Source organism: Calypte anna, chromosome 3, assembly GCF_003957555.1.
Source record: "Calypte anna isolate BGI_N300 chromosome 3, bCalAnn1_v1.p, whole genome shotgun sequence".
In the NCBI taxonomy this organism is placed as follows: Eukaryota; Metazoa; Chordata; class Aves; order Apodiformes; family Trochilidae; genus Calypte; species Calypte anna.
In genome coordinates, this window is record NC_044246.1 from 32,862,314 (window position 1) to 32,875,712 (window position 13,399).

The 13,399-nt window shown below is 38.5% G+C and overlaps 1 protein-coding gene across 3 annotated transcripts in view; it reads right to left on the reverse strand.

The window, feature by feature from the left end:
- Nucleotides 1-13,399, reverse strand: part of GRM1 (glutamate metabotropic receptor 1) — a 177,277-nt gene that overhangs the window by 137,473 nt on the left and 26,405 nt on the right. For all 3 annotated transcript variants that reach the window (XM_030447171.1, XM_030447173.1, XM_030447172.1), the window contains exon 2: nt 2,634-2,883. In XM_030447171.1, the coding sequence (XP_030303031.1) occupies nt 2,634-2,883 (250 nt within the window). The remainder of the gene's footprint in view (nt 1-2,633; nt 2,884-13,399) is intronic.

Here is a 13,399-nt window from a genome sequence, read left to right on the forward strand (position 1 = left end):
CTCTCTTTCTGATACCTTGAATTTAGTCAAGCTAAGCTGCCCCTGTCTACTTTGATCAATAGTAATACTGAAGATCTAGCAGGAACAGAGCTATTTAGCCAGGTGTCCCTTTGTAAAGGCTTCCTTTTTTTCAGTGAGTCAGAGTATGAGGTTGATACAGTGTGGCTGATAATAAACCTGTGGGTAAATTAAAGGTTTTGTTTAGCTCATTATTGCAAAAACTCTTGATTTCACATTCACTCCCACTTCCCTCAATTAAAAGAATGTTCTTAAAAGGCTTTTCAGTTTTTGCTTAGCTGGGTACTTGAATAAAAAAGACTAAACAGCACATCAGGGTAATGTTAGTGCATGCCTTGGTTCCTGTGTGTATATAGGTGACCAAATTCATAGCACTGCAGTTTTGCTATAACTTATTTGTGGATAAGTTTGCTAGATTTGCCATTTAAAAAAATCATTTCATTAGGACAATTCAAAGAAAACATCTTTTCTTTTAGTTCTGCAAGCACATATAAAACATGAGCAAGCTATTTAATACTTTTTATTTCAGCCAGCTGTTAGGCATAATCCAGACTATCCAAAACAATAGCCAGCCTCTTTTCTGTTCTACAATTGCAATGGTTGATCCATCATAAGAAGGATTCTCCCACATTCCATTGCCAGCATACAAGAAGGGTATGATGAAACCTACCTGAAAAACACATTGTGATTTCCAAAGACATCACATTGTTAGCAATTAATAGATGAGAAGTTCTGACAAATAGTTCAGAGTACTGCTGTTAGTCAGATTCTGAGACAAACAATTGAACTACATAGGGTAGCAGAATGCTTGTTAAAGCAATTTTTTTTAGTCAAATTTTAGTCAATATTTCAAATTAAAATGGTCCATGGAGTAGGGAATCAAGTAGAAGGTCTAACAGGAAAACAGATTTGTACCACTAAAGTACCTAGCTTTGGTGCTTAATGTAGGAGACACTTCTTTGGTTGTCTCTATGGACAGCATCAAGAGAAAGCACCAAAATCAGGGGAGCAACAAGACACCACCACAGAGGGACAACGATGCATGAAGAAAGCAGAGCATTGCTTAAAGCTGCAGGGCATTAACAAAATAACCAGGGATGCTGTCACCCAGACTAAATTTAACATAGTTCTTCAGTTCACTGAAAAAACATACTTAAGACATATCAGTCCCAAAGCATTCCATTATTCATTTCAGACTATGCATATTTAATGATGTAGATGAAAACCACATGGACAAATCTAAAACAATATCATTTTAAAAACTGCTTTACTATTTGTTTAATTTTAATGATGATAGCATTACAAATGTGCTATATCTTATCTCTACACTCATCTAAAGAAAAGTCTGTGATCCAAATAGATTGCAGTCAAATACTAGAACAAAATTAAATGATGGAATGATGATTCCTTTCAGATTGTTACTTGGGCCTGACTATCTCTGTGACTGAAAAAAAATCACAACTGTGTATTTTGAGGAGAGCAATACATTCAGGGAAAGACCAACATTATAGCACAAGGCTAACAAAGAGCATCCCAGACACAGCAGTGACAGACAGAAAGACTTTGGGGACAGAAAGGCACAAAAATAAATCCGATAGATCTAAATGGCAATAGAATAAAAAGGCAAGAGAACCTAGGTAAGTAAGGAGACAGCCGTAAAAAGGCTTGAAGGAATGGTGTTTAAACAACAGATAAGAAAGAAAGAAAGAATAAACACAAGGATTTGAAAATACATTAGCAATATAACAGACAAGACAGAAAAATAAGCCTTCATGACTTGAACAGGATTCACTGAAACAGGAAAACAGACACAAAGACACCAAACAAATCAAGGTGAAAGTTGAAGGAGCCTCAAAATGAAAAATATCACAAAAATGGAAATGTGGATAGATCATATGTGATAGAACTATGCTTGGCCATATTTTAGTGAGTATCTGCAAAGAACTGATAAACTCCAAAAGAAAAAAGCAACATTCTTCATTCTGATAAAGATGGTCTCTGCCTGTCCCATATATGTCTGAATTATTACTCTGGAAATATAAAACCACGCATATATATTGACTTGGGCACCAGAAAGTTTGATGCTTTAAAATCCAAACAAGTCTGTGTAATATCAGTCCCATAGCTTTCAGTGTACATCTGAGAATGCCAGTTTGCAATCTTGAGACTGAAAGACGTTTAAGTAATCAAAACCATTTAATTTGGCGTTTCAAAATATCAGGAGATATCCTTAGTGAAACACAAGATATTTTATCACATCCACTCTTCCTGATCACATTCTGAAACCAAGATTCTTTGTTCTCTAGTTTGGTTATAAAATCTGCATGAAACAGTCCTCTAAGTGCACAAACGAACAAAACCACCAACCTCATATATCCATATAAAACAGGAAGAAATTAACATTCAGATCAGCTAAAGTTACCACCACCAATTGCACTGGCACACATCTTCATATCCCCTTCCTGACACCTGCTTTGCCATTTTGCCACTTCTCCTCATCCATAGACAATTAAACATGAAAATTACGTGTAACCTGAGTTTCACGGTCCTGAAACGAAAGGACTGCCTGCAGTACAAGAAGAGGGTGGGCAGAGAAATCACACTCAAAGCCTTACCTTCCAATCAGCAGGAACTCTCCAAGCACTCCCAGGCGCCTCATGGCAATGAGGATCCCCCTCACTGTCATTCCCTCACAGAAGCAAACCACCACCCTGGCCTTGGGCAACCTCTCTCGCAGCTTGCGAAGCAGGCGATCAAAGCTCTTTTCTCCAGCATTGCTGTAGATCTTGTCAGAGTGAGCAATACAGAGACCTTCTTGGGCAGCCAACTCTTTGAAGGCTTCCATTCCACTTTCCCCATAATTTCCTGTTTAAAAAAATAAATAACAATAATAATTAATTTTACCTTCTACCATGCAATTAACCAGTTAATGTGGGCTGTGATGGGAAAGCGATAGTTTTCCTCAAAAAAAAAATCAACTAGCAGAAGGAAGAGCAAAGGAGATGCACCAAAGAGAACATAGAATCATAGAATCATAGAATTAGCCGGGTTGGAAGGGACCTCAGAGATCATCTAGTCCAACCCTTGACCCACCGGAGCAGTTGCTAGACCATGGCACTGAGTGCCACATCCAGTCTTTTTTTAAATGTCTCCAGGGACGGAGAATCTACCACCTCACCGGGCAGTCCATTCCATAGCATAATCACCCTCTCCGTGAAGAAATTCTTTCTAATATCTAACCTAAACCTCCCCTGGCACAACTTAAGACTGTGTCCTCTTGTCTTGTTGAAGGTCATCTGTGAAAAGAGTCCAGTTCCCGCCTCGCTACATCCTCCTTTCAGGTAGTTGTAGGCAGCAATGAGGTCTCCCCTGAGCCTCCTCTTCTTCAGGCTGAACAGCCCCAGCTCTCTCAGCCTCTCCTCATAGGGCCTGTGCTCGAGTCCCTTCACCAGCCTGGTTGCCCTCCTTTGGACCTGTTCCAGGACCTCTACATCCTTCTTAAACTGAGGGGCCCAGAACTGGACACAGGACTCAAGGTGTGGCCTAACCAGCGCTGAGTACAGGGGCAGAATCACCTCCCTGGACCTGCTGGTGACGCTGTTTCTGATACAGGCCAGGATGCCATTGGCCTTCTTGGCTACCTGGGCACACTGCTGGCTCATGTTCAGTTTCTTGTCAATGCATACTCATAATTCACGGAGCAATAAGATAACCCTGTATCAGTAGGTTTTAATTGATCTGGAGATTGTAGGTTTATCTTCTTACATGGATTTACCAGAGGCAAAAAAAAGGGATAGGTAGGAAAGGGGACAAAGACATCTCAGACAGCAAGGATAGTTTTATTAACATTTCTGTGGCAAAAATCTCAGTTGTGTCAGTCCAGAAAAACAGTCACAGTAAAAAGAAAGGATTTTGTTCAAAGCCTTTCTGTACTGCATGCAGTCCAAGCTCATAAAATGAATACAAAATGGATACAAGCTTAAAACATACTGATCTTGTAGATTTTGAAAGCCAAATCTGACTGACCATTTTACCACTTTTGAAAACTTGATCTTAAATGAAAATTGAAGTTTAGATTCTATGTTTCCTGTAATAGAAGACTTGCTATATGTAAGAACTTCAGAAATAATTCTTCCTTGTATTAGAAATACTTGAGCTTTGTGGACCAGAGAGTAAGTATCAAAGCTGATTTTCAAGTTCCCTTCATTTTATTTCTTACACATTTTTGAAGCCAAATGAACAGCTTTACAACACTCACAGTGCTTTCTGCTACAGAGACAGGTGAAATCTCAAGTTGTTTTTCAATATTTTATGCTATCATAAGTACAGGATTAATGATTAACATCAGTCAAGATGGATCAATCAGATTTGATGGATTACAAAACAATGTCTATTAGCAGTAACGAGTAATGGTACAAAAAGAGAAGCCTGAATTTTATGCCATCCACGCTTGTAATGTTTGTTTAACATACTGAGAAAGTAAAATCAGATATGGTGATCCCTTCTAGACCTAGACCTTTTCAAGACTGAAGAGGTCTATCTTCCCCCTTTGCAGGATAGTTTGAAATAGCAAATTGCAATGACGACTTCTGAATTAGCTTAAAAAAATAAAAAGAATAGAAGTCACAACTCAAAAGGCTACCAGAAAGAAGAAAGTTCTGCAAGAGGCAGTTTACACATTCCCTAAATGCATCAAAAATAAGCCTGTTTATCCAGAAACATGGATTGTTTGGAACAGATCAGAAACACTATGCAAACACACTGTGACAGTCACAATCATATTAGAATGCAAACACACTTGTCAGGTCTGGTGTCAACACACAACTCAAGTCCCACAGCCTTTTGCACTGAACTGCCCTAATTTCACATGAATTTGCAGCTCAGCAGAATGGCCTCTTTTCCAGCCCATGACTCAATACCAGATACAGCAACCAGGTCAGTCTCGTTTTTTGTCTGTGATCCAGACACACTCCAGAGTGGGAGCAAAGCCATGGCCTGTAAGGCAGCAGGAAGGGGCCCATCCCCTCTCCTCTGGTCTTGAGTAAATGCAGGGGACTGTCATATGCTGAGGACACAGGTAGAGATATTTTCATATCTTTATAGGCCATAACCTGCAGTCACGCAGAGATTTACCCCAGGACCTGAGGCTGGGCAGCTTGAGCCACGCTGTTTCTATAACTTGCCTCAGGTGTCAGACAGGAGCATTTCAGCCTCAGTACTGATTTTTTGCCTTTAGCATGCACTTAATGCTTTAGAAAAAAATTGGAATATATTTCCCAATTTCATACAGAACTCTGTGCAGTGCAGACTCATTTGAAACTAGTAAGATTATTCTTAAAGTGAGCCAGGTGACTAAACTGAATTTTCCTAGATGTTTAAACAATGAATATTAGAAAATAAATGTAGTGGGTTTCCTACTTAAATACAGGATGGAATTTCCTCATGCAAAAGTACAGCACTAACTCTGCTGTGTAATCCATGTTAATGATTTCAACAAATGAAAAATTAAATGCAGCTGTGTAATCCATGTTAATGATTTCAACAAATGAAAAATTAAATGCAGCTGGAATGTTGGGGTTTTTTCCAGCTTTAATTCTAATAGAATAACATTAACCTCAAATACAGTCACACCTGCTCTTAACAGCACAATAGCTTATTAAAAGCTAGGCTAAATGCAAGTAATATTGTTGCCTATAAATTCAGTAAGTGTGATAAAGAGCCTAGAAGGAAAAAAAGCTAATTAAGACCAAGAATAAAAGTGACACAAAATTAAATGAGAGAAAAATAAAAAATAAAGAGGAGACAATCTGAAGCTGAAAATGAAAGCTTTCTAATCCTTATCACCTGATGTTAGGCTGGTGATTGTTGGGCTCACAAGAGCATTACACAAGGTAGATGTATGCAACAGCCAGACACGAGACTTGGTGACCCAAGAGTTCCTCCAGTGTCTGCTTGCCATGCTTCCAAAACCAGACATCATGCAGCATTCCTTTCCCCTCCAGGGGAAGGGATCTGGGAGAAAATGAACACGAGACAGATGGTAGATATATTGCTCAATGCACTCAGCTGGGGTAGGCACAATCTAAGGGCATACATAGAATAGAAAACATTAATTAATTCTGCACAGAATCCAAGAACATATTCACCTGTGTCAGCTTTCAATCCAGAGGCATGCAACAGCTGAGAGAGGAGAGGGCTCATGAAAGAAATCTAGCCAAGATACTAGTCAGTGAAAAGAAATAAATGGGCCACGGGCAGTGGACTATTTTTCCTCTGAAAGAGACATTAAAAAAAAAGATCCAATCTTATCTGCAACTGCCTTTTGTTACCAGAATCAGATGTGAAAAGCTGATTATTTGTTACTGTGAAAACACAAACAACTGACCTTTTCTTCTGACCTGCACCCAGCATTAGGTGAGCCAGTAAAAATACTTTGAGCCCCAGAATACCGTGATAATCTTTAACAATTTTCTTTAATTTTCTTAGCTGTATTCACCTTGCAGCCTATTCAGAGAATCTGTTATTTTGCTACCATGCTTTAAGCAGACTCTGTACAGCTGTGCAAATGTAAATTCCAATCCTATCGTGGCTGCAATTTTACTAAGAGCTTTTTCATGACACTTCTCTTAGTGCCAAAGACAAACGTGCTGCTGCACTGTTAAATTCTAGTAAGGCCATTTCTGATAGGGCACCATGCATTTGAAGATGCTGGTGAGAGCTGTATGTAGCAGGAATTATTCTCTCATTGCATTTCATGCATTAAATATCTTAACAAAAACATTAAGATGCTATAGTAAAAATGAAAGATGTTATCTTCATCAACAGAAGACAAATAAAAGAAGAAAATAACAAAAATGTAGTCTCATGAATTGCTGCTATGGGACAGTATTACATTCATGTCACAGCCACACTGGAAGTAACCCTATTTTCTGGTACTACTCTTGAGCAGAATCCATGAGCTCCACCTATGAGGTCTATACTCTTCTTTTTATTATAGCTGTTTGGCAAGTTTATCACCATTCTCTCTTTCAAAATAACCACTTATTTTTCATTTAGGAAATGCAGCAGAAATGTAGCCTCAGCAATCAGATGCTTATGAGAATCTCAGAGATTGTCTTCTTGAGGTACAAAAAATACTGTGTTTTAAGGGGAATTATACCCAGAACAGAGTGTCCCACATTAATCAATGTCTGATTTCGTTGAAGGATAGGAAGCATGAATTGTTTGTATTTGTGCTACAGAGTACATCTCCTTGAAATATAGGCTAGCACCTGCTTTAAAAAAATCTTAATGAGAAAGAAAACTGTAATGCTCAAGAGGAAGACTGTAAGAGTTCACTCTCACCCTACTTTCAGTGTCAATAGGAAATATCAACCACTATTTAGAGATTTCTTTAGAGACACATCTACAAAAACAACTACAAAAACCCACAGATGAGCACTATGCCTGGAAGAATGCAGCAATGCACTTAATAAATGGGAGGGAGCAAATAATACTCCACCTACATTGGCCATGAGCAATACCTTCAGGTGAGGTCACTTAGTCCTTGCCATCAGGAGCTTATTTACTGCATTTGTTACTCTAAAGAGCAGCAGTAAACACAACTGATGTGAAAGGTGAAAACAAAAAACATATAGCCTGCAAACACACAGTGAAGGAAGCACACAAATAAGACAGTCACAACATCTAGCTTCACTGCAGGGCAGCAGAGAGGCAAGTCATATCTCCCTTTTCAGAAATAACAAGTGAGAAACTATTCCCTGTCCTCTTCTTTCCTTTCTCAACATGATTGGTTTGTTCACTTCTCCCAGGCTTCTAGATACATTGCTAGAGGTGTGAAGTCTGTTTCAGTGTTCAGTATTGATTCACTATAAAATATCACTTTTCTTCAGCTAATTTACTCCTTTCTGGCAGAGTGAAAATGAGAGGAGAACAAGAGGACTGTGTGACATGACAGCAAGGAATAGCTACTCAAAAGCCTCTCTACTGCAAAGGCAGAATATTTGGGAAGAGTAAAGCATGAACGTGATCTGATTATTACAAGACTTCCTGATATATCACAAATAACTAATTTGGAAAAACTAGTGGCAATATAAAATATGACAGTAACTGTACTGGTTCAAATACAAGTCTTGAAAGACTTGAAGGTTTTAGACAGAAAAAAAAAAAGAAACACAGAAAAAAAGAGTGCCAGTTTTATCTCTAACAACATCCTGTGTTTCCCTGTTCCACAAGAGCATGTATGAACAGAGTCAATAATAAATTATTGATTTACCTTGTTTAAATGTATTTCTTATGAGTTAAACCATACTAAATAATCTTGTGCATACTCTTAATCCATTGCAAATTAAAATTAAAAGTTTAGCCATCAGATTCAAACTATCATCTTGGTAGCAGGTTAGGAACACATTCATTAAGGTTCTTAGATGACAAGCAATCACTTTCTAAACTGTAATAAACACTTACATCCATTCGTCCACACCTTTGACTGGGAGAGCTAAAAATAAAACCCAATGTCTAAATTTGTTTTCTAAATACACCTGAATGACAAGAGACGAAAAATTGTAGAAACTGGTCTGCCTGTGTGTTAATTTGGTATATCCCAAACATAAATACTAAACTCAGGGCAAAGATTAAATACTTCCACGTTCCTCTACAATAACTTTTCCTCCGCTAAAATCATAGTGATGTCAGGATGTTGCAAGACAAACCTCTCTTAGGGCACGGCACTCTGAGGTCCAACTGATGTTCCATCAGAAGTGCACAAATAGTGCTCTGAGTCTGTTGCCTCAGGACTGGTTAGCCTGGCTTGGTGCTACTGCTCCAGATTCAACTGACCTCTCTGCTGGCTTGCTCAGGACTGAGCTGAGCCTGTGCTTCAAGCCTCACCTTTTATTGGCCCCCTAATCCTGCTCATGTGCAGTTGGGGCCCGCCCTAATCAGGCACAGGTGGGCTTAACACAAGCTCATGCCCACTACCTGGTAATTAGTGGCACCTGGTTGCCTCATTTCACTACATTAGGAGGTTCTGCTTATCAGTTATTTTGAAAAGTACTTGTGTTTACTTTTTCAGTGAACCCTCTTCCCTTAGTATTCACTTTGTCACACTAAGCTCTACCACAGTTTCTTTTCAGAGTTCAAGTAGCTTTCTCAAAATAATTTTTTTTCCTCCTCACAAAAGTGAGCTGATGAGACCCAGCTAGTCTTCTGATTTTCTATAGTCAAGCAAAAGTGGGTAGAAATGTATTTGGTTTATATGGCAAGGTTTTGGTAGGAGGTTGCTACAAGGATGGCTACTGTGAGAAGCTGCTAGAAGCTTGTCCCATGTCCAATAGAGCCACTGTCAGCTGGGTTCAAGATGGCCCCACTGCTGGGCAAGGACAAGCCCATCATCAACAGCAGTACCATCTCTGGGATAACACAATTGAGAAAAAGGGAAAAAACCTGCACAACAGCAGTTACAGAGAGAAGAGTGAGAATATGTGAGAGAAACAGCTCTGAAGAATCCAAGGTCAGGGAAGAAGGGCCCAAATGAACATAAAACTCTGCTGCTGGATACAGGAGTTATATTTAAGCCTTCATTCTAAACAATGCAGGTGCATCATCTTGAAAAAATAACTAATATTCTTGTCAGAAATACAAACACAGGTGAAGTCAGTCCTGAAATAATGAGGATATTAGTGCTAAATTGCAGTAGAGAAATGCCAAAATGTGATCTTAGACTAATGTTTTTCGTGTATTCAAAGACTACACCCAGTGCTTATTTATTATGTGTCTAACAAAGAGCTTTACATATTTATTTATATTCTAGTGGAATTATTTCATCTCCAACCCTGGCTGATACCAAATTTACCTGCTCAACTTAGTCTTTCTGTTCATGACTTATTATTAAGCAGCTTCCAGTTTTCTTCAAAATATATTAAAAATAATCTAGTGATACCTAACATTAAATGTTGGTTAGTTCTGCTGATCAGCATTGGTTGAACAATGGGCCACAGATGTTCCTGTCTTTTAATGATACCAGACAAAGAATAATGTTTCAACACTCTCCTATGAATAATTTCTATTGGGTTTTTTTAAGCTTGACATATTATATTTACTAAAATAATTTTATATATTATATAGTTATAGAAAAAATACTGAAAAAGGAAAATAGAAGTAGGAGAACAATGTTATGCATTTTGTTTAGCTAACATTTCAAGCACAAGATTTAAAACACTGATGCCAACTTTGATCAAGCAAAAATCACACACATGTACCCTACTATGGATGAAAGTTTGAACACGATGGAATTAATGGAAATGTAAAACCTTTTTTTTGTTGTTGGTTATCTGGTTTCTGAATCTGAGGACACAACGTGGTCATAGTTTCTGACCTTTCCCACAATTTTGAGAGTTAAATATAGTTATTTTTATTTTTGTGAACTTATCCTGATACTCACAAATCATATGTTCTCATGGGCTGGCACTTGGCCAAGCATCATGCTATACTCCAAAAAAAGTCAGCAAGGCTACGGATTCTAATAACTTACATTAACAATGGCTGTACGAAGTACCCAGAAAGTATGTCAGAAATGAGATTACTTTTTGAAGAGTATTTTCAACTACTTTTATTTTCTCATTAAAAAGAAGCTAGTGCTTGAAACTATTCCCACTGAAGTCCTTGATTTCAGTGGTTACAATATCAGATACTTATTAATATTTAAGAGGGCCAAATGAATAATTTAATTTTATTCCTTACTGTCTGTTAACATGACTCATTGAGACAAATATTCAAAAAAGTTACTGATCTGAACTATAACCACAGAGTTAAATGTTAATGGCCTCTAGGGCAATTTTGGTTTATATGTGATTTTTTTGACACAGGTATTTTCTGTTTATGTGAGCCACACCTCTAGATGTGAATTATATCAGGTTTGGAATAATTTTTAAGTAATAAATATTAGTCTTCTTTCAAATATTATATCTAGTCATAACTTTATCCATCAACACAGAAAGTGTCGATCTAAATGGAGTAAATTTCTGGGGTTTGTTGCAAATGAGAAGATAAATAGACTTTCTGATGTATGCTTTATCAAATCTCTGAATATTCTAATCTTATTATTCAGAAGAAAATTATATAATTTCAGAATTAATTGTGGTTTAATATAAACATTAGTAAGAAAGACAGTGGCCACTTTGCCTTCCATGTCTATTCAGGAATAAATATAATTTCCTAATATTATCTGAACTGTCTACCCTCTCTCACTGCCTACTTTTGAGTTTTATGATTATGAAAAATCATCTGTAAAAAATTATATTGACACAGCTAGAAGAAACACAAAATAGTATAATGAACAATTCTGCCTCTTGGATTGATACAAGACAAAGAAGGAAGGCAAAAATGTTTAGATGCTGAGCCTGAAAGAGAGGGATAAGAAACAAAACAGCATTTTTAACAGTTCAAGAACAAAGCCTAGGAAAAGAGAACTGAAGTGCAAAAATAAAATGTATCTAAACAAAAGTGTTTTATTTTTACAAAACAAACATTTTCAAAAAGGTTTAACTTTATAAATATTTTTTTCAGTAACATCACCCTCCAAAAAGCATTTAGTCAAAATATTTCCAATCACCCCTAAACAGTCCTAGTTCTACAAACACTGTCACAGATGGTGACTTGAATACTCACTGTGATGCTTTAAAAGACAGCAGAGAAGTTAAATACATAGCACAAATGTCTGTTGCATCTGAGACTGACAGAAATATTTAAAAAGAAAAAAAAAATCCTAATTTTGAACGTTTCTCTCAACAATAAAGTTGAGGTGAGATATTCATGCTGGCATTTCCAATTAAGTTCATAACCTCAAGGATTAAGACAATATAGTGATTTAATTACACAATATTAAAACACATATCTGATGCTGATTAATGAAACACTTGAAATACCTTTCCCCACAGGCTACTGTATTATCTGCAGATGAAAAGGTGACCTAATGCTGAGAATCCAGGCAGAGATAGTACAGGAAATAAATGTAGAAGGTGGATTATCACAAGAAAAGAAAAAGATTATTAGTTTATTTTGCATAGCTCCCACAGAGGTAATAGAAAAGGGGGAACTTTGGAAGAGCAGATTTGTGAGACAGAAAAAACCTGTTTAAATGCAAGTAGGACAAAATGATGTGCCTGAAAACCTGAGATATAGAGTGCTTAAGAACACTGCTTGTGAATTAAGACCCAATTAAGTTCATATTCTTTCTCCTGAATTGCCATTAAGCTACAGTAGCACAAACCGGGACTGAGCGTAGATACCCAGTTAGTCAAACCCAAAAAGCAGAAAACTGTTACAGCTACCACAAAACTATTTCACAGAACAGATAACAGCTGTTATCTGACCTTGGCAGCTGAGGACAAACTACTTCCACCAGCCAGAGCATTGCACACCAACCAAGCAAAGTGGTTCTGTGTCCATACAGCTTTGCCAGGCTGTGCCCCAGACCTCCTCAGTCCTCCCACACCTACACCCAACAAGATTCTCAGATCACCTCCCACACCACCTCTCTGGACCAAATGGGGAAGGTCTTCAGCATGAGAGGCCCTTGCACTACTCCTGATGCTGCTCTTCACAATTTATCATCATCCTTGGGGAGATCATAGAATCATAGAATTGGCTGGGTTGGAAGGGACCTCAGAGATCATCAAGTCCAACCCTTGAACCACTACCACTGCAGTTACCAGACCATGGCACTGAGTGCCACATCCAGTCTCTTTTTAAATATCTCCAGGGATGGAGAATCCACTACTTCCCTGGGCAGCCCATTCCAATGCCTGATCACCCTCTCCATAAAGAAATTCTTTCTAATGTCCAACCTAAACCTCCCCCGGCACAACTTGAGACCGTGCCCTCTTGTCTTGCTGAGAGTTGCTTGGGAAAAGAGACCAACCCCCACCTGGCTACACCCTCCTTTCAGGGAGTTGTAGAGAGTGATGAGGTCTCCTCTGAGCTTCCTCTTCTCCAGCCTGAACAGCCCCAGCTCCCTCAGCCTCTCCTCATAGGGTCTGTGCTTGAGTCCCTTCACCAGCCTGGTTGCCCTCCTTTGGACCCGCTCCAGGACCTTGATATCCTTCCTGAACCGAGGGGCCCAGAACTGGACACAGTACTCAACACTTCCCCCAGCTTAGCATCATCTGCAAATTTGCTGATGATGGACTCAATTGTATTGAAATGAGGCAACCAGGTGCCACTAATTGCCAGGGAGTGGCATGAGCTTGTGTTAAGCCCACCTGTGCCTGATTAGGGCAGGCCCCCACTGTGCATGAGCAGGACCAGGGGGGTCAGGGTGAGGCTTCTGAGTCTCAAATCTGCAGCCTCGACATTGCTCAGATTTGTCTGTTACTGCGTGCTA